The sequence below is a fragment of the Fistularia commersonii genome, chromosome 22, assembly GCF_037954325.1.
Source record: "Fistularia commersonii isolate RoL2024-O1a breed Wild chromosome 22, RoL_Fcom_v1.0, whole genome shotgun sequence".
NCBI classification, from domain to species: Eukaryota; Metazoa; Chordata; class Actinopteri; order Syngnathiformes; family Fistulariidae; genus Fistularia; species Fistularia commersonii.
Window position 1 is genome coordinate 684,208 of NC_141305.1, and position 18,433 is coordinate 702,640.

General features: G+C 54.7%; 1 protein-coding gene across 2 annotated transcripts; it reads left to right on the forward strand.

The window, feature by feature from the left end:
- Positions 1-4,588: 4,588 nt before the first annotated feature.
- Positions 4,589-17,925, forward strand: scarb2a (scavenger receptor class B, member 2a). 2 transcript variants are annotated; one of them, XM_086169648.1, is made up of 13 exons: positions 4,615-5,439; positions 8,678-8,835; positions 8,977-9,124; positions 9,250-9,444; positions 9,882-9,973; positions 10,939-11,058; positions 11,612-11,790; positions 12,605-12,723; positions 12,950-13,023; positions 13,109-13,160; positions 13,240-13,392; positions 14,618-14,665; positions 14,983-17,925. In XM_086169648.1, exons 1-13 carry the CDS (start codon positions 5,317-5,319, stop codon positions 15,112-15,114), a joined length of 1,593 nt encoding a protein of 530 aa, XP_086025774.1. In that variant the 5' UTR covers positions 4,615-5,316; the 3' UTR covers positions 15,115-17,925. The 2 variants fall into 2 exon arrangements, with proteins under 2 accessions (XP_086025775.1, XP_086025774.1); XM_086169649.1 differs by lacking the exon at positions 14,618-14,665 and having other exon boundaries at positions 4,589-5,439.
- The last annotated feature ends 508 nt before the right edge of the window (positions 17,926-18,433 follow it).

Consider the following 18,433-nt stretch of genomic DNA (forward strand, 5'->3'; position numbering starts at 1 on the left):
GGGGTGATTTGTCATGAGCAAAAGGACATAGTTCCCAAAACGGACACACAAACACTCTTTCTGTTGCATGATTAGAATCACGCAGCCTCTGGTTCCTGTGGTTCCTATGGAGGCCTTCACCGTGCACTCTGAAGGCCTCCGGTGCATGTCGGCGGGCCTCGGTTCCCCGATGTACAGTATGCAGGAGACACCTGGAGGAGGTGGATACAAATAGCTGGCTTCAGCAAATACATCATGGTTTGCTTACATGAATGTAATCCAGGCGGCATCAACTCCATCTGTGGAACATCACGGCTGGAGGTCCTGCTCAGAACCCCCTCGCACCAGGCTTCGGTTTCTAGGAGACACCGAGGCAAGGCGGGCGAGAGGACAAAATAACTTGGATGTGATTTACAGGCCGATGTTTCGCCGGCGTTGCAGCGATGAGCTCCTCCAGCTGGAGAGTGCAGGATTAACTTTATTTCCCCTCCGCCCGCCTCTCCTGAACTGGACCTCCAGTCTTTCTGATGGCGGTTCTGCTTCCCGTCCGGACCCCCTCAGCTGGATCCCCAAAGCAAAGATTTACCTTCTTCTCCAGATCGAAGTCCATCATCCCGGTGAGGAACTCGCCGCCTCTTCATCCGGTCCATCGCAGACTGTCGGGGCTCTGCTCGTCTCTTTACGTCGGAGATAACGCCACCTCAGAGCTTTTGTGCACGGCCGTCGCCGTGGAGCTCCAGGTTAGCGTTTACTGAGCGTCCATTGGTCGGCAGGCGACGTCCGACGACGCACGTTGTCCCACGACTCCGGCGTCTGCGGGGACGCGGCAGGTTTAATTAGGATACGCTTCTGGAATCCGCAGGGACGGAGATTAAGGTTGCCGTCGTGCCCCTGTGAAGTCGTCGGAGGGTCCTTGAGTTAACCGTGGGTTCTGCTGCCTCGGGGAACAATGAGCCGCTGTCTCCTGTTTCAAAACACACCGGCTGAATAGCGGGAAATTAACCACACCTACGCGGACAAAGGCGGCCTGAGGTCAGCCCGTCACTTAACTGCTTTTTGAGTAAATAAACCAAAAGGTGCGACCATGAGAAAGCACCGGCGGAGGGTTCGGCGTCGGCCCGGCCGGGATGTTATTCCAGCTTGAAATGTAAAGAAAAATGGCCGGCGCCGCGGAGGCACAGACCGCTCGGCGCTCAAACTCCGCGCTGTAATCCGCCGTCGCAGACGTACCGTCATGTACGCTCGTCACGGGAAAAGGAACGGGCGGCGCGTTCCTGCGCGGCGGTAGTGCCGCTTCGACACGCGTTCACGTGTATTTTAAATGTCCTCCCCAAATACAAATACTCCGAAAGGAATCCCTGTAAAATGCATGAATGTGCGGTCGTATGTGCGGCCTATTGTGCTTAAACGCTTAGCTGTGGGAAATGTACTCCGCTACATTCCATCGTCCGAGCGGCCGCGACGCCGCAGATTCTTTCTTGGCCGCGTTTCCGTCCGAGGAGACGCCGACCATCTGAATGGCTCGGGTCGCATCCATCACCTCCGCTGAAAAGGCCCGGCCCTCCTCGTATATCAGCGCGGCGCCTCACAAAGCCCGTCTCAGCCTGACTTAGCTGGCGGTACCAGGCGGCGGCGGCGGCAGCGGGGCCCGCCGGGGTCAACGCTGCGCTTACAGAGCCTTCATTTGCCCCGGCGTCGACGGTGGGCGTCTGCGCACTTCCACGCCAAAAGCGCTCTTCCTCTGGGACGCGCAGGAAACCCACCGCTGTGGGAGAAAACGGCTGGACGGACGCCGAACGCATCGTCTGTGTTTTTTGCGAAGCCTCGTCCTTTTTGTGTGTGATGTTTGCGGTGTGACGAAGATTCGGGCGCTCCTGATCTTCCTATTTCTCTATATTTACTTTTTGATCCCATCGGTCGGTTTCACGCTCTCCTCCCTGGAAATAAATGTCACGCAGCAGAATCCTGTTGTGGTTGCGCTCCAGGACAGATGTTTGGGAGCAGTTCTGGAAAAAGATAAGGGAACCTGCATGAAAAGCCCTGTTCCCTCGCCGCCCGGATGTCCTCCCTTCGCTTCGTCTTTTGCCGTCACTTTCTTCCTCTGTCCTTTTATGATGCGCCACAAAAAATTTTCTCCTCGCCTCGGCGCCGTCACCTCCCCCTTCTGTTTTTTCCGCTCGGCCTCATTTCGGCGCCCGTCCTTCCCGTCCCGCCACCGTGACGTCACCGCTCGCCGATGTCGGACTGGTCGGACGCGGGACCGAATTATTCCTGACGGCGAGCAGATCAGGGCGGTCGGGATGAGGTTCCCCAGGAGTGGCCCGGAGCCTCCGTTTCAAAGTTTTCCAGGACGTCCCACCTGGAAGGAGGCCCGGCGGTTGACCCGGATCAGACGCCGTGTCCCGTCTGTCGTGGCAGCGCCAGGAAGACGGGGGCGCCTGAGATAGATGAGAGATAAGATCCTTCTGAAAGGGTTTGAAATAACTCTTGGTGTTTGAATATAAATACAGCCCAACCTCCCGGCCTCTTCATCCATCAGCGCGTCCTTGTTGACACGAGGACGTGGCCTCGGGAGTTGTTTGGACGGCGAGGTTGATGGATGCGGCGGCGGAAACGCTGCGAGTTGGCGTTTGATCGGGAAAAACGGTAAGCGTCACGTGACTCACGACCAGAGCGTGACCGGCCAGAGGTCGCAGAAGGTGTCGGTTTAGCAGACCTCAGGTATCTGCTGGGAAACCAGGGGTGGAGCGTGGGTCGAGGGGCCGACGGCGTCCTGGTCCTGCAGGCCGGATGGACGTCTTGGGTCTCCTGAGCGTGCACTTCAGCCATCATCTAAAGCAAAGAAAAAAACAGATCTACCGATGCTTCTTTTTTTCGGCCGTAAGGGGGAGGAGGGGGTATTGTGTCCGAACACAATGAATGAGTTGTGGTGAAAAACCTTCAGATTCAAAGAAGTTGTCTGAAATTACAGTATTTACCCCGTGGATACAGCCGCCCTGTTGTACCGCGCATGAATGGCTTCCTTCTTCGCCGCGTGAGCCTCTTTCATGGTGCCGTGCATGGAGATACTTCCATAACCCAATGTTGATCCGCGGCCGCCAAATAGCCCTCCCTTCCTTCAAAGCGCCGTGTCTTCGGCGTCCAACAATAAAAAAAAGAAAAGAAAAAAAATCTGTGCCGCTCCGCCGACCGAACATAAAAAGATCCCATCACAAAGGTTGAACCGTTTTACCCCATTTCACCCTTCCACCCTTTCTTTCGGCTTAAACAAAGTTGCCGCGTCGCTTGACTGTTGTCCTTCCCCCCCGATGATTTTCTTTAGCATGTCTTACTTCTCTTGTTTGAACAGATGCCGCCCCCTCCCGTCGCCCCCCCGTCCTCTGGGACGACCATACGCCTCGGCACAATGAGGCAACCCCTCAATTACCTTAATGTTAAGAGTCCAGCCCAGCCGGTTCCTTCCAGCGCGCCGCATCAAACGCTGGGATGTATATCACTTCCCCTGGAAGACGGACGCCTTTTGTGCTACTTTTATTTAAGAATGGATTACGCAAGGTGGGGCGGAGGGGCCGCGCGACCGCGCTCACCTCTGCAGGGCTCGGAGACGTTTAAATCGGCGCTTCCAAACCCGACGACATCGGGGATGACATAACGGGGCGGCGGGGGAAGTTGCCTCGCATCCACCGGCTTCACGTTGTGCAGAATGCTTGCAGGAACGCGAGTTCCACGGCCTCCACGGCCTCCGCGGCCTCCACGGCCGCTCCAGATAACCAGGAATGTGAGCCGGTATCTGGAGGTAGGCAGCTGGTGTTGTCTGTAAATAAGGAGGGAGGGCCGACGTTGGCGGTGTCCGGTTTCCTTCTCACACCAGTGGCACCAAACCAGAAGGTCTGGAAATACACCTCCAAATATACCTCGAAGGGTTTTTTTACCTGAAACGATCTTATTTTGACGTCGGCGTAGCGGAGGTCCGGCGCAACTCCTTGTAGGCCTGGATCTGCCTTCGCTGTGAACTTCTGCGTCGGGAGTTTCAGCTAAGATGTCGGATGGTCTCCCTTACGATTACCCATAAATATTTGTATAAGGAGTGGCCGTTCATCTGAAATGGGCCTGCGGACGCATTTCAAGAGGTTAAACCTTTGCGTGGAAGCCGCGGCCGCAGATGTTTTGGCTCGGAGAAGTTTCTCCACAGGTTCTTTAATGGACAGCGCTGTTTGATTTCCACTGGAGATCTCTGAAAATCCACATTGGTGTGTTGAATAGTGTTTATAACAAAACATTAAAATACAGAAAATGACATTTAGTGCTCCCGCAGCCTGGTGCGGTGCGGTGCGGTGCGGGTGCGGGACGCGCCGCCTCCGCTCCTTCGCCTCTCGGTTCCCCCTTTATTGAAGCCCCGCCCCGAAATCAGTCGATCAAATTCAACATCGTGCTCACCAGCGTCTGACCAATCAGAGCGCGCCGGGGCCGGTGTCGAGACGGTGGTCCGTGAGGGCGGCAGCCAATGGGAGGCCGCCGTGGTCGCGCAGCGGGGCTACGTCAAAGACCGTTGGGCGCTTGACTGACACATTATTCACGTCGCCGAGGCGCTTATTTAAGGAGACACGATGGGAAGAGGCGGGCGAAGCCTTCCAGTAGTGAGCGGTCCGCCGCATCGGCACTTTTCTCTCCTCCGCGCCGGGGAAGCCGGTGGTGAGGCGTCACAGTTTCCACTGAAAAGGCGAAAATATCCCATAAACGTGTCCGTGTGAGCGCCGAAAGCCCCGGGGAGAAAGCTGCACCCGCAAGCGGCGTGAGCTAACACAGTAGCATACACTACCTGGCAACATGCTAGCTCCGCGGACCCCCTCCCTCCTCCTCCCCCCAGCGGTAGAGGAAAACTTATCAAAAAGTGTTTTATTCGATTAAAACTCGTATGAGTTGATAATTAAATGTGTCTGGGAGTAACAAAAATACAAAAAAGTCCGCCGCTTTGTGCGCTCCGTCCCCCTCCCCTTTCTCCCCCCGCCGTGACATCAGCCGTGTAACGGTCACACCCCTCCGCCCCGCCGCCCCGCCGCCTCCCGGAGCCGCGCTTGTCGCCTGAGCGACTTCATTAATGTGTGGAGGAAGAGGAGGAGGAGGAGGAAGAGGCGGACATCTCTCTTCTCCCCGACGCGATTAAAGCCGCCGTTTCATTCCGCCGCTGCCTCGGAGCTGCTCGGTCCAGCGCCGCGGAGAGACAAGTTTAAATCCCCCTCCCCCCGAGGACCGCGTTTTCGACCTTCCTCCCTCACCGAACGCCCGGGACGCGAGAAGTTTCCCGGCGGCCGAGAGGAGAGCCTTCCAGCCGGCATCATGACCCGGAGATCCTGTGCCATCTACGCCACCGGCATCGTGTGCGCCCACCTCCTGATCGTGGGGATCGCCCTGGTCGTGGCGCAAGTCTTCCAGACCATGATCCACAGCCGCCTTAAAAAAGTGAGTATAGTCTTTCTTTCATTTTCTTTTTTATTGTTTCATCGAAGCGAGTTTCGCCCGCATCGGACACGTAGGGGTCACAGGATCGGTCCGAGTCCGAGTCCCCGGCGGACGGTGTTCCGGGGCTTTCCTCGCCGGGAGGTGGACGTTATCCCCGGGGCTTTCTGCTCCGGAAGCCCCCGCTGCCGGGACGGGCGTCTGCGGCTCGCCGGCTTTGTTCGGACCCGTCCGCGGCGAGGTGGTTCACCGGCGTGGGTTCGTCCAAGGCCAGGCGGACCTTCATCTCCCGGCGCGGAGTCCCGTTATTTCCCTCGGACGGGAAAACGGGATTCGCGCTGATTCTCTCGGTTCGTCCGCCCGGCAGCGTGTGCCGCATCCAGCCCCGGAACGTCCTCCCGTTTACCGGGCTCAGGGAGGCTGATGTGGGGGTTGCAGGTCCGCGGGTAGCGGGGTGGAGGTGCTCGGACATGCGGGTGAGGGAGTCCCTCCGTGGCCGGGGATGGAATTTTACAACCACAAGAAAACTGGACCTGTGTGTGCAGCTGCATCCCGCCAGCTGTGTGTGTGTGTGTGTGTGTGTGTGTGTGTGTGTGTGTGTGTGTGTGTGTGTGTGTGTGTGTGTTAAAAACAATGTCAGTTTTCGACTCTTGCAGCTCAGACCAAATAGGTGACCGGGTTTTGGAAGTTATGCAACGAGTCAGCGGTTCTGCACCGGCTGAACGTGCACTCTCCCAGACGTGCATCTCCAGCCTTCCCTGGGTGGGACGGCGGCAACTTCCCCAACCTCACCTCCAGAAGACACCGGTCGTTACTGCTGACGACGTGTGGCTGTTTGCTGATGCTTGTGCGCAGTACATTTGGAGGCCGTGTGGTGCAAAGCGTAGAGAATCACCGAGTGTGTGTGGTTCTGTGGCTCATGTTGTACAGTACTGATGCAGTAGTGCGGTGGGGGTGTTGGCAAGTGACACACTATCCCACCCTGCAGACACACACTGCTGCTCCGACCTTTAGGAATTCTTTGCATTCCTCTCTCTTGACATGATTCACGTTGCCGAATGCTCGTCGCAACTGATGATCTGTATTTTAAAGTCTTTCCGCCCCCCCCTCCTCCGGTGTCAGCCGCCCCTCTTCAAAAAAAAGGAGGAAAATCTCAGCCAGAAGTTGGCGCCTCAATTTGTCCGAGTTGTCGAGGCACAAACCTCCTGCTGCCGAGGCCACATTTTGGTCTGGGTCTCGTTTTCCCCTCTCTCTCGCTCGCCAAATTAAAAGAGTTAGTCAAAGGTCATCAGCGGGGAGGCCTAATTCTGATGTGGCTGTGGGTTTCAGAAAATGACAGCATAGTTAATCCCCCTTCCCGGAGTGGTGCCATTGAAGCAGGCAGGCATGGACACGCTGAACTGACTCCAAAAATCCACCTAATCTGATGTTTGCGTGCTGCTTTCGGTTAATTGAGCCGCCCAGTTGTTTTGGACAAATCAACAGTACCTCCAGGTCACGTCCCGCTGCCCCGCAAACTAGGTGCGGAGGGAAGCGCCGTAAAGAGCCATGTGAGGAATGTCTTGCCTTCCTGGCCCTCCAGGGCACGATTTCAGCCTGAAAACAGCCCGGGAGTCGCCTGTCGTCGTCGCTGCCTTTGCGAGAACACACCTCCACGCCGACGCCACCCGCCCGCAGGCTCCGTCTGTACTGGGGGATGGCACAAAAAAATGTTTGTTTAAAGAAAGCAAGGAATAAATAAAACACTCAGCGGGTTTGTTGTTCTCAGCACAAAGCTTAACTCGACAATGAAGTATCTCACTAATTGTTTAACCCGGTTGGACTTTCTCAACGTGCTGATCCAAGGCGGATCCCGACGCGCCCGAAGCACACGACGTGCTGTTTGGTTAAGGACCAGTTTACGTGGTTTAGTTAGAGTCAGCCGTTTGGCGCACAACTAAATGACAAGGACTGCATAGTCATTAAATCCACAAACTTCCCCTCCGTCGACCTCAGCTCTGCTTCTCTTGGTGATATGTGAAGGCTCTCACTGAGATAAATTGCACTTTTTCAATGTTGATGAAGGCTCTTTGAAGACCACTTTCAAGGCTGGCCAGCAAAGATTTATGTTGTCTGCTGTCGGGCACTAGGTGTTTTTGCATGGTGCCTTGCAAGGGTCAAGGATAGCAGGCTGTTTTCCAAAAAAAAAAAAAAAAAAAAAAAACAGCGTGTTGGCTGGTTTTTGGTTTGTTTGACGTAGCTGTCTCCAGTCTCCACCGTGGCCCGCGAGAACAGCCTGTGCTTTCGCTTGGCGTCGACAGATTTCAATTCAGCTTTTAAGTAATTTGCAGGACGATTAGGTCGCCAGAGATTCACAACACTTAACACTTCAAGATCCTTCTCTTTCATTCTAGAGAGACTTTTTTTATGCATTTGAGATGTCAAAGTCGCCAAAGCGGACACGTACAGTATGTTCTGCAGCCGACGGGCTGCAGAAGCTTACGTCTAAATGTCCTTTTTTTACCACAAGTTCTCAAACAAACAAAGGGTACAAGAATATAAAGTGGGTCACGGAAAATCAGAAACTAATTTAAATAGTAACATTTTGTCAAGTCTGTCAGAGAAGCCATTTCATGTGGAGTCGTCGTGCCTAAAATGGGCTCATGTGAAGCAACGGAGAGGAAAGAATGCAACAAACAAGTGGAAACCTCAACAGGAAACCCAGCCACACCTTAAGCTGTATTTTAAGGGCAAAGTGCCGCACAGAACACAATGTATGGTGTCTCGGGCGCGCCTGCCGACGGGGTAGTCCGGGATCTCGAAGGGGAAGTCAGCCATTCTTATGACCCCGGCTTTGGACGTACACATCCTCCAGGAGGGCAAGGCTATAGTTCTGCTGAAGGGCAACAAATGCCTGAAGCCCCTCGCGGCTGTTTTCGTGGCAGGATCTGAAACGGGTTTGGCGATGCAGCGGTTTGATCCTGGTTGCTGGATAGTGTTTAACATTGCGACACATCTGGGGATTGTTTGGGCTGACAAACACATAGACATGTACTTGCCCGGGCTTGCTGAGGTCACGGACAGAGAGCGGGTTTTGCCAGGATACTCGGCTTTCCCAAAGCGTTTCGCGGCCTCCCCCGCGGCTCCTCGGCTTTACTTCTCGTCCAACGCATGTCCGCGGCTCTCAACAGGTCACATTAGTGCCACCTGGAGTATCTTTCTAAGAGTATCTAAGAGAATGTTTTTCTTCTTCTGACGATAGGAAATAACTCTGACAGAGAACAGCAAAGTGTTTGAGGCGTGGAAAAACCCACCTCCACCTGTTTACATGGAGTATTACTTCTTCAACGTTACCAACCCGGAGGAGTTCTTAGCGGGCGGGAAGGCCTCGGTCAAACAGATCGGACCCTACACTTACAGGTAACCGTGTCACCGCTGCGTTTCTTAATGATGCCGTTCATGTGTTCGCTTGCCACCTTCTTATCGGCTCTGTTTGCACATGAAGTGAACGAACTGACCGGCGCGCCGTCCGTTTCATCCCTCGCCTCTTTTCGTCCCCAGAGAGTACAGGCCAAGGGAAAATATCACCTTCCTGGAGAACGGCACCAAAATATACGCCCTCAACCCCAAAACCTTTGTGTTTGTGCCCGAAAAGTCAGCCGGGGACCCCGAAGTCGACCTCATCCGGACCGTCAACATCCCATTCGTGGTAAGACGTCGGCTCGCGGCGCCGCGTCCCTGCAGCTGTCCCTTAGGCCGCTGGGCCAATAATGCAATGGAAGTTAATTGCAATAGCACTCACACCCTTTCCTCTTTCTTTTTTTTTCCGCCCAGGCGGTGATGAACGAGATGGACTCCTACAACTTTTTTCTCAAAACGTTTGTCTCCGTGTACATCAAGTCCCTTGGCGTTGAGATCTTCATTACCCGCACCATCCACGAGTTCCTCTGGGGCTTCAAAGATCCGCTCCTCACCAAGCTTCACAGTCTAAAGCCTGATGTGGACGAGTACTTTGGACTGATGTTTAAGGTAGGCGGAGGCTCGCTACGCTTCCTCGTGGCTTTGAATGCTGTGCAAGTTGTTTTGGCTCCGATGTTGCCCGGCATCGCTTTAAGAACAGAGAAGAAGAAGAAGCGTCAGCAGCCTGTGTCATAAGTTCTGGGAGGATGTGATACCAGTGTGCTTGCACTTCCTGTTTATGTATCTATCCATGCATGCGCTGCAGTGACACTATCAGCTGACTGCCAGGAAGAGTCCAAACTGGCATCACACACTGTTTTCTTAGTTTATAGATGCTCTTATAAGAATGTCCCAAGAATTTCAACAAAAGATCGTATTTTAACCATTCATTGGCTGCAGCCTACCAGCTTAAGTGTTGTCCTCGCGGGGTCACGACCCGCCTCGCAAAAGTCCTCGTGAGTGTGAACACAGCGGGTGATCTGTGCTAACCTCGTGTCTCGTCGCAGAAAAACGGAACCCACGAGGGGGAGTTTGTGTTTCACACTGGCGAGGAGAACTACCTGGATTACGGCAAGATCGACACGTGGAACGGCCTTCGGTAAACACTCGCTCTGTTCTCGGCGAATATATCCGACGTTGTTTCTTCCCTCTTGGGTGGCGTTGCTGTCGGACGGCTCTCGCACTGCTGCCGGCAGTCGAGCGTCTGCTTGTGTTTTGTTTGTGTTTGTGTGTGTGTGTGTGTGTGTGTGTGTGTGTGTGTTGAGAGAGCGAGAGAGAGCGCCTTTGCTCCCTGGCTCCAGGAAAAGCATGATTGCAAAATTAATATTTGGACATCCCCAGTGACATTGCACTTTGCGAGCAGAAGGTAGATTCCAATGTGAAAAAGTCCCGTTGACAAGTCGGGGACCTGAAGGAAACCCTGCTCGGGGATTTGGATGCGACCGAGAGACCGAAAGGAGAAGGAGCGGACGATTTGAGACGCTTGATAAACTACGACGGTTCAGATATTTTGCAAGGAATCACCAACTGTTAGAATTATCTTACTTCCTGTTTGGTCAGGTTCAGATATTTTGCAAGGAATCACCAACTGTTTGAATTATCTTACTTCCTGTTTGGGAGATGCTCATTAGATGCACATTATTTGTCGCTATATCTGTCTCTTGCTTTTAGACAAGCCGAAGGGAGGCGAGAAGTAAACCGTACGGGAATAGGACGGTAACATGGCGGCGCAGAGGTTAGACCCTCCCGCCCACAGCAAGGCCTGTCTGAACACTGAGGCTGCAGGTTTTTCTCTATGTGAGGGCGAATAGTTGTCGGTCCCTCTATGTGGCCCCGAGATAGATCGGGGACCGATCCGGGGAGAACCTCTCTGGTCCGCAGGCTCCGGACTTTAATGGAATAGCGAATGAATGAACGTTTAAAGTTTAGCGGTTAGAAATGATAAGGTATGCAAACAGGGCCGAGCGAGTAAAGTACAGTGCGGAGTGAAACCCAAGGATACGCCGCATCTCTGACGGCAGCTGAACAAACACTGAAGTGTGCTGTTTTTCTGCTGATCCACAGGGAGATGTCATGGTGGTCCTCCAACCAGAGCAACATGATCAACGGGACGGACGGAGCCGTCTTCCACCCTCTGATCAGCCGCAAAGAGCTGCTTTACATCTTCGCGGCCGACCTGTGCAGGTGTGCCTGCTTCTGGCTTGGTTTTAAAACTTTGTGTACAATCAAAGCGTGCAGGTGTGGCAGGAGCTTCCTGCTCAGGCCGCCCGGCCGTAAAGAATGATCCGGACTCTAATGGCAGATAAGAAATACGACTCGTGATAAAAGTCACAACACGTTTGTTCGGCTTTGACCCGAAGACATGTTGAAGAATTTATTGTATGGGAGAAGTTACACCGTTATCAGGGCTGAAGCCGGTTGTTGTTGTTGTTGTAGAAATGTCCAAGTGTCTGTTCATGCGTTGACGACAAAGTAGCCATCCAGATTTAAAAAAATATCTTTTCCTGTGAACGTGGGTTCTTTGATGTGTTTGAATATAGGCTCTGTGCACATATATGCTAACGTTTGTTTACTATTATTTTAGAATTGGTTTCGAACCGGTCCACATTTTCAGAAATTGTCTAGATTCTGGTCTTCCTGTCAGGATAGAAGACGTTTGACCGCCCGCTCCTTATTCATGCCCGTTTGTCGTTGAGAATCTTGGCACGTGTCTGACTCCGCGGTCTCCTCCCTGCAGGTCCATCCATCTGGCCTACGTGGAGGATGTTGAGGTGAAGGGCATCCAGGCGTACCGCTTCGCCCCTCCGGCCGACGTACTCATGAGCCCCAAAGACAACCCCGTCAACAAGGGTTTCTGCGTGCCGGCCGGGGACTGCCTGGGCACAGGGGTGCTCAAAGTCAGTGTTTGCCGTGAAGGTAGGGGCGCCGCCCTCCGCCCTCCTCCCCGAAACCCCTTCCTTTGCATCTGACCCCGTAGCCCCCCCAGAAAAACCCCTCGCAGCCAGCGGTCGGGATCCGGCCCCAGCTGTCTGACATTCCCCACTGTTTGAACACGCCTGATTTGACTCAATATGCGGCTCAATGATTAACCGCGCTGACGGCCTATGGTGCTATTCATGTTTTACAGTGGTCATTGAGTGAGGTGTGATTGCTCCGATAAGGCAATGACTAGACTCTCAGGGAGGTGCGGTGATATCACACTCCGATAGCGTTAGCAAACCCTGCGCTCTGTTTGCATTCTTTAAACACATTATGTCGTGAAGGGCTTCATGAGTATCTGCCGCCTTGAAGCGCCAGGCGCACGTCGAACACCGATTCCCGTCGGTCCCTGTGACGTGTCTGCGATGAACCCGTGACCGAGGGCCAACCCCGGAGTCACGTGTTCGCCGGTCAAGACGGAGCTGCTGCATTCCAGTCAACGGGGGGGGAACTTCCTATCAAACGTGTTTCTGAGTCGCCGCTCCAGTTGAACACGCGTGAGTCGGGAAAAACGATTTCAGCGGTCGCGTCTTTAGACGGCACCAAAGCAAAGTGAACCCCTCAACAACCGGGTCCCCCCATCGGTCTCAGTATCCCACGGCACATTTGGATTTCTGCATCAGAACTTATTGTCATGGTCGCAGGCTGGTGACATGTGAAGAGCTTCTTTTCTCACGCCAAACCCTTTGTCCCCGGTTTCACCTGAAGTGCTTTGTCCGACGGCTGACCGTCTCTTCTCTCTTTATCCAAGGCGCCCCCATCGTCGTGTCTTTCCCCCACTTCTATCAAGCGGACCCCAAGTACATCAACGGCGTCGAAGGCCTCAACCCCAACAAGGAGGAGCACGAGACGTACCTGGACCTGCAGCCGGTAAGGCTTTTCTGAATCTGCCTCTGACTCTGTCAGGCTGACGCCGTCTTCCTTTTACGCCCGTGAACGGATTTCCTCATCGGTTCAGACGCGCCCACGTTTGGATCGTACGGGCGACGGCCGAGTCGGGCGGACCGTCGCTTTCCATGTTTCCTGAAAAGAGAATAGAGTGACACAAAAGGTGTACATAAGCTCTGCGTTCATGGCACGTCGTTCTTGTTTGTAGACCACCGGGGTTCCCATCCGTGCCTGCAAGAGAGCCCAGCTCAATGTCATTCTGAAACGAGTCACCGGCTTCCCGTAAGTTGAACTCGGTTGAACTCCGACCCGCATCGTTGTGTCCGGATGTCCTCCCTCACCTCCCGCCTCTCTGTCTGTCCCGCAGCCAAACCATGTCGCTCAACGAGACCATTTTCCCCATCATGTTTGTCAACGAGGTGAGAACCCCCCTCCGCTCCACCCGCCGCCGATAACCGCCGGTGAACCCGCAGTCGCTCACTTCCCTCTCGTCCCCAGACGGCGACGGTGGACGATGAGTCAGCGGCTCAGATGAGGACGCTGCTCTTGATCGTCACCATCGTGTCAAACTTCCCCCTGATCATCGTGGGCCTGGGCCTCATCCTGCTGATGGTTCTTGTCGTCTTGTTCTGTCGAAACCGCCAGAAGAAGGTAGGAAGCGGCTCCGCGTCTCGGGACGCGCGCGGAGAATTAACCCCGGTTTGCGGTGGCGTCGTTCCGTGCGTGCTGCCCGCTCACACGTTAGCTCACGCCGTCCCTCGTCCGAACCGCGTCAGTAACGTGTTATGTGTTGTCGTATGTTTTCGGGCCGTCTGCGTTTTTGCTTCCTGCAGCTGCCGCGGGTCCAGAGTCCGGCTTATGTGCATGACGACTAACACGGTGCATGAATTCTGCAGAGCGAAGGCAGCATGAGTTTTTGTTCTCCTTAATTCTGGATCAAATGTTGTCCTTTTGTCTGGCTGAACATTTTCTAACACGTTTGCGGCCTCCCGGATAAGACTGTGCGTCCAGAGCCAGAGAAGCCCGAGGCCCCGCCAGCCAAAGGGCAGCGAGCTGCCTCCGGATGCGGCGCGTCACGTGTTCACTCCTTATCTTAGTCAGCGCGGGATTGTTGATCTGAACCTCGGCCTCAGATTACGGGAGCGCAGGTCGCTCGCCGCTGAGGGGCCGCAGTTTGGACTTTTTGGGAATCAGACCACATTTGGTTTAATGCGAGAGCCGCGCGCCAGGGCGACGCTCGCCGCACGTGAACCCGAAGGCCGCCGAGCGCCCGGCGCCACGCGTTTGCAAAGTCGAACCTCCGAGTGAAAACACAGAGCCGGTTTCTAAGTTATCTGGACAGAGGCTGTCTGGATGCAACAAGATGTGATTGAAGCCAACATCAGATAAACTAACACCATGTTTACTCGCCCTCCAAATATCAAGAAAGGAGGGAAAATGATGGTGCTATTTCTGCAGACATTTCAGGGTCTAATTACTTGGAGGATTTCCCTAAAAAAAAAAATACAAGCACCATTTCCATCGCTTGTATTGTGTATTGGTCGTATCTGTATCAGTTCAGATTGGTGACCAGCCGGAGAGACTTTCTAGAAGTTGTTCCGCCGAACGCATCACAGTAACACAAGTTGACGGACCCGTAAATCGATCAAAAAAACAAACCGTCGTGAGATTTGAGCGGCGGATCGGTAATCATTAACCGCCTTTCTCCGGCGGCGGCTGACAAATGTTCCCAAAAAGTCCCTCTGAAGGTCCCTCTCCATGCGGGCGGCTTGGCTCCCGGGAGCTGCTGAAGATGCTTAATTGCAATGTGATGTGTTGTATTAACCATGTTCTAATTTTAATTTTCTGTAACCCCCTTTTTTCCTTTCCGTTTTAGAATGAAGTAAAACGTATTGATTTTACTGAAGCTTTTCATTCTTTTACTGTAAGTCTTCATTTTGCCTTGTTTGCTATTCTCCTTTTTTAATTTTGTTATCCATCATCTCCAATTGTTATCATTTGAATTATGCTTTGGGACACTACCTTGCATTGAGTTCTCACTCACGTCAGCGTTAATTATCGCCATCATTTGGGTTAAATTTCTGTTTGCTGTCGTGGTCTTTGTCTCAAGTGCTCCGTAAGAAAGTTAGACGTATTCACTGTGCACATTTCAAGACATCGCACCCATTTGAATATTACCCGTGAATGATTTCCCGCTCGGCGGTCCGTAGTAACGCCTCTCTCCTCCGCCCCTCCGTCCAGACGGCAAAGGACGAGACGGCGTACACCCAGGTCAGCGACAAGCCCGACGAGTCCTCGGAAACGCCGGCGAGCCAGCCCATGAAGAACGGCTCCTACATTGCCATGTCTCCAGTGGAGGCCCAGAAGTGTTGATCCAGAAGCGCCCCCTCCCCCTCCTCTGCCCCGGAGCGGCGGGAGCGGGAGGCCCCGGGAGGCCCCGGGAGGCCCCGGGGGGTCCGGGGGGGGGTTTTGGACTCGGGTCTCCGGGGGGCGGGCGGGACGCGAGCCCTCGTGAAAACCCTGCGGGCGAAGACGCCCCCCCCCCCCCCTTCGCCGAGCCTTCCCGCCCTCCCGGACCCGACCCGCCCGGCACACGGAACGCCACGCCCACCCTGTCCCGCGCCGCCCGGCGTCCTCACGGTCCCGCTCGCGTCTCTCCGTCGGCGTCGTGCGCAGAGCCTCTTCCACGCCAACCTGCCAGGAAGGGCCTGCCAACCACCGCCGCTCCGGCGTCCGCCGGGCGGAGGGTGAACGAGGGTCGCTAATTGAAAGCAAAACACTCGGCATATCTTTTTTTTTTCTTTAAAAAAAAAAAAAAAAAAAAAAAGAAAAGAAAACCGTACAGACTGAGCCAAACTATTTATAGCAAATTTGCCTTTATCCTGACAAGATCCAGTGCCCCCGAACGCACCGTCTTCTCCTTAAGTGTCCTGTTTTGATGGACAGCAGGCAACTATTTGGCCCCCTCCCCGTTTTCTACGTGCACCGCCCTCCTCCAGAAGCTCCTCAGCCGCTCGCTTCCACCGCCCGGATGAAGGTGGCCCCGTAGGCTTCATCTGGCAAAGTCGAGACCCCGCGAACCCCCCGGGACCCCCGGGGAGGCCCCGCTCCGCCCTGCCTTACCGAGGCCACGAGTCCGTTCATTTCTCTAATAAGCTGCAAGTCCTCTCGTCTTTGGTCATCATTGTACATACAGAATGGACAGGGGAAACGTCAACGTACCTCTCTGACCAAACCCAGCGAGCGCTCGTCCTGCGACGCCGTGGCTAAAGACGCTAGAAGTCCGGCGGGCCGCCCTCTGGCTGACACTAAGCACAATCCCACCCTCCGTGTCGAGTCGCGGCCCGTGAATCTTGGCGGGCGTGCAGTGCGAGAACCGCCGCTGGTCTTACTTCCGTTTCATGTCCTTAATTTCTCCACGGGCCCCGAAACTGTGTTTCTTGTTTTTATTTCTTTTTTTTTTTTTTTTTGGGTCCTTGTCATTTCACTGTCGGCGGCCCACGTACGCGTCCGCCGCCGGCGTGTCCCGGCTGGTGTCGGAGCCCGAGGGCCGAGTCGCCGGGTCTCCTGCATGTCAGCACACGGAGTGTCTTCTTTTTATATACTTTTGTATTTTTGTTATTGCTGCTAGGAGGGACGCCCTAACCTTCGGACTTGTATTTATACACCGGTTTTGACCTGCTCGCGTCCAGTTCGGGACGGTCTTTTCGAGTTCGACACCAGAGCACAAGATACAAAGCCCCGAGCCGGCTTCCGCCGAAGACGGGTCTCCGCACGCGTAGCCGCTCGCTCTCGTATTAGCCGAGGATTTCAGCATATCGTAGGCGGGACCGGGGTTTCTCGGAGGGTTCGCGCGCGAAAGGTGGCAGAGGGGAATGGAAACATCACCTCCTGGCCTCCGGGACGTCCTCGGAGCCTTCAGAGCCGGAGGGGAGCTGACGCCCAGCCTTCAGGTCGGAGGAAGCCCGGTGGCGAAGCCTTTGCCAGAGAACCTCGGCTCCGTCCTTGGTTTTGCACTAAACTCCGTTGTCGAGGGAGCCGACGGTCACGCGGCGCCGACGGCGCGGAGGGGAACGGGGCCGAGCCCGAGGCCGCCCTTAGCCTAGGTTCACCGGAGGCCTTCCCGCTCGCCGACACGCCCGCCGTCCACCCTCGCCGCTTCGGTCCGGACTCGCACCCGAGAGACCTTAAGCCCGGGAGATCCCGCTCGGCGCCGCCTCCGGGCCGGGTCCCTCCGGCCGCCGGCTCGTCCCCGCTCAACCAAAGATGACCCGCACAGATCTGCCCCGGCGCCGCCACTGTGACCGCTACGGACACACCGCCAACCTCCGCCAGGACGGAGACCATAACTTGTGCCACCACGTTCAAGAAGTCCGTGTGCCAGCTTTGCGTGTGTGTGTGTGTGTGTGTGTGTGTGTGTGTGTGCGCGCGCGCACGCAATTGACGCCGCGTTCAGAAGCGACGGGATGCTCGTCAGGAGCAGGAAAACATCTCAGTATTAAATGTAAGATGAAGCAATACGGAGCGGCGTAAAGCAGATGCTGGAAGTGATTCCTCTTAGTGTCACCTGTGTTTTTATCACTTTGTTTTCTTTTAGATGTAGTGATCTTCAGCTCTGGTCCACACCTATTTCACACACCAACACCGGGCGAGCCCTGTGTCTGCAGGGGTGCATTGGAGGATGTATGTGTGTGTGTGTGTGTGTGTGTGTGTGTGTGTGTGTGTGTGTGTGCGTGCGTGTGTGTCAGCTGTGGAGGGGCCGCGTGCCACCGTGTGTTGGTGTACTGTTATTGTCAAACTGGAAGGATGGATGGGAAGGCTGATGATCTCGAGCAGCGTGTAAATGTAGATGAATGAAGCCCTCCTTCAGGGATGAGCGCTGGTCTGAACCAGAACCAGAACCAGGACCAGAGCCTCCTCCACCCGTTCTGCTTCTCCTGGCCGCCTCGTCCCCCCACTTAGGCTGCTCGCAAATCACTAACGCAAAGTTTCCCCCGGAATTCTACTAATCGGTTTTGCTGCTGAAGATGACAATCCCAACCCCCACCTGTCATATGAGGTGCAAAATGATTTCAAAAGTTATATTTCATTTTAGTTTTGATAATTTACACTGCACAGATGTTTCTACCGTGCTTTTGTAAACATTTCTAGTGTATTTGCAAAAAAATAAAAGTTGCCACCAAAGATGGCCGCTGTGGTCTGTCGGGGCGCCGGCCTGCTTCTGGGGAGATGAAGAACCAGGAGAGCGACCAACGCTGTGGAACCCGCAGGGAGCGGCGAGAAGTATCGGCCAGAACGAAAGGAAAAGGTGGACAAGATGGAGGATCTGATGTAGAGACGCCGAGAAGACGGACCTGGACGCGTTCTTCGCCCGGCCTCCGTGAAACTCCCGCGGCGGAAGCTTCGTCCGATACCGTTGAGTGTTTTTGAAAGTTCAGCAGCGGTCTTTCTGTTCCCTCGTCCAAACCGCAGCCACCTGTCCTCGTACGGTTGCCGTGGTTACCATCTTTGGAAACCGCGGCCCGCCGGCGACACGATGACGAGTCGCGCGAACCAAGATGTGCGACCCAAACCTTTCCTCTCCTGAGGCCGACCGAGGCCTCGTCTCCACGCCCGTCATCGTGGAACCGGTGAAAACGGCATCTGCCCTCGGACCAATCAGAGCTCGTCCAACTTCTTTATCTTCAGCGAA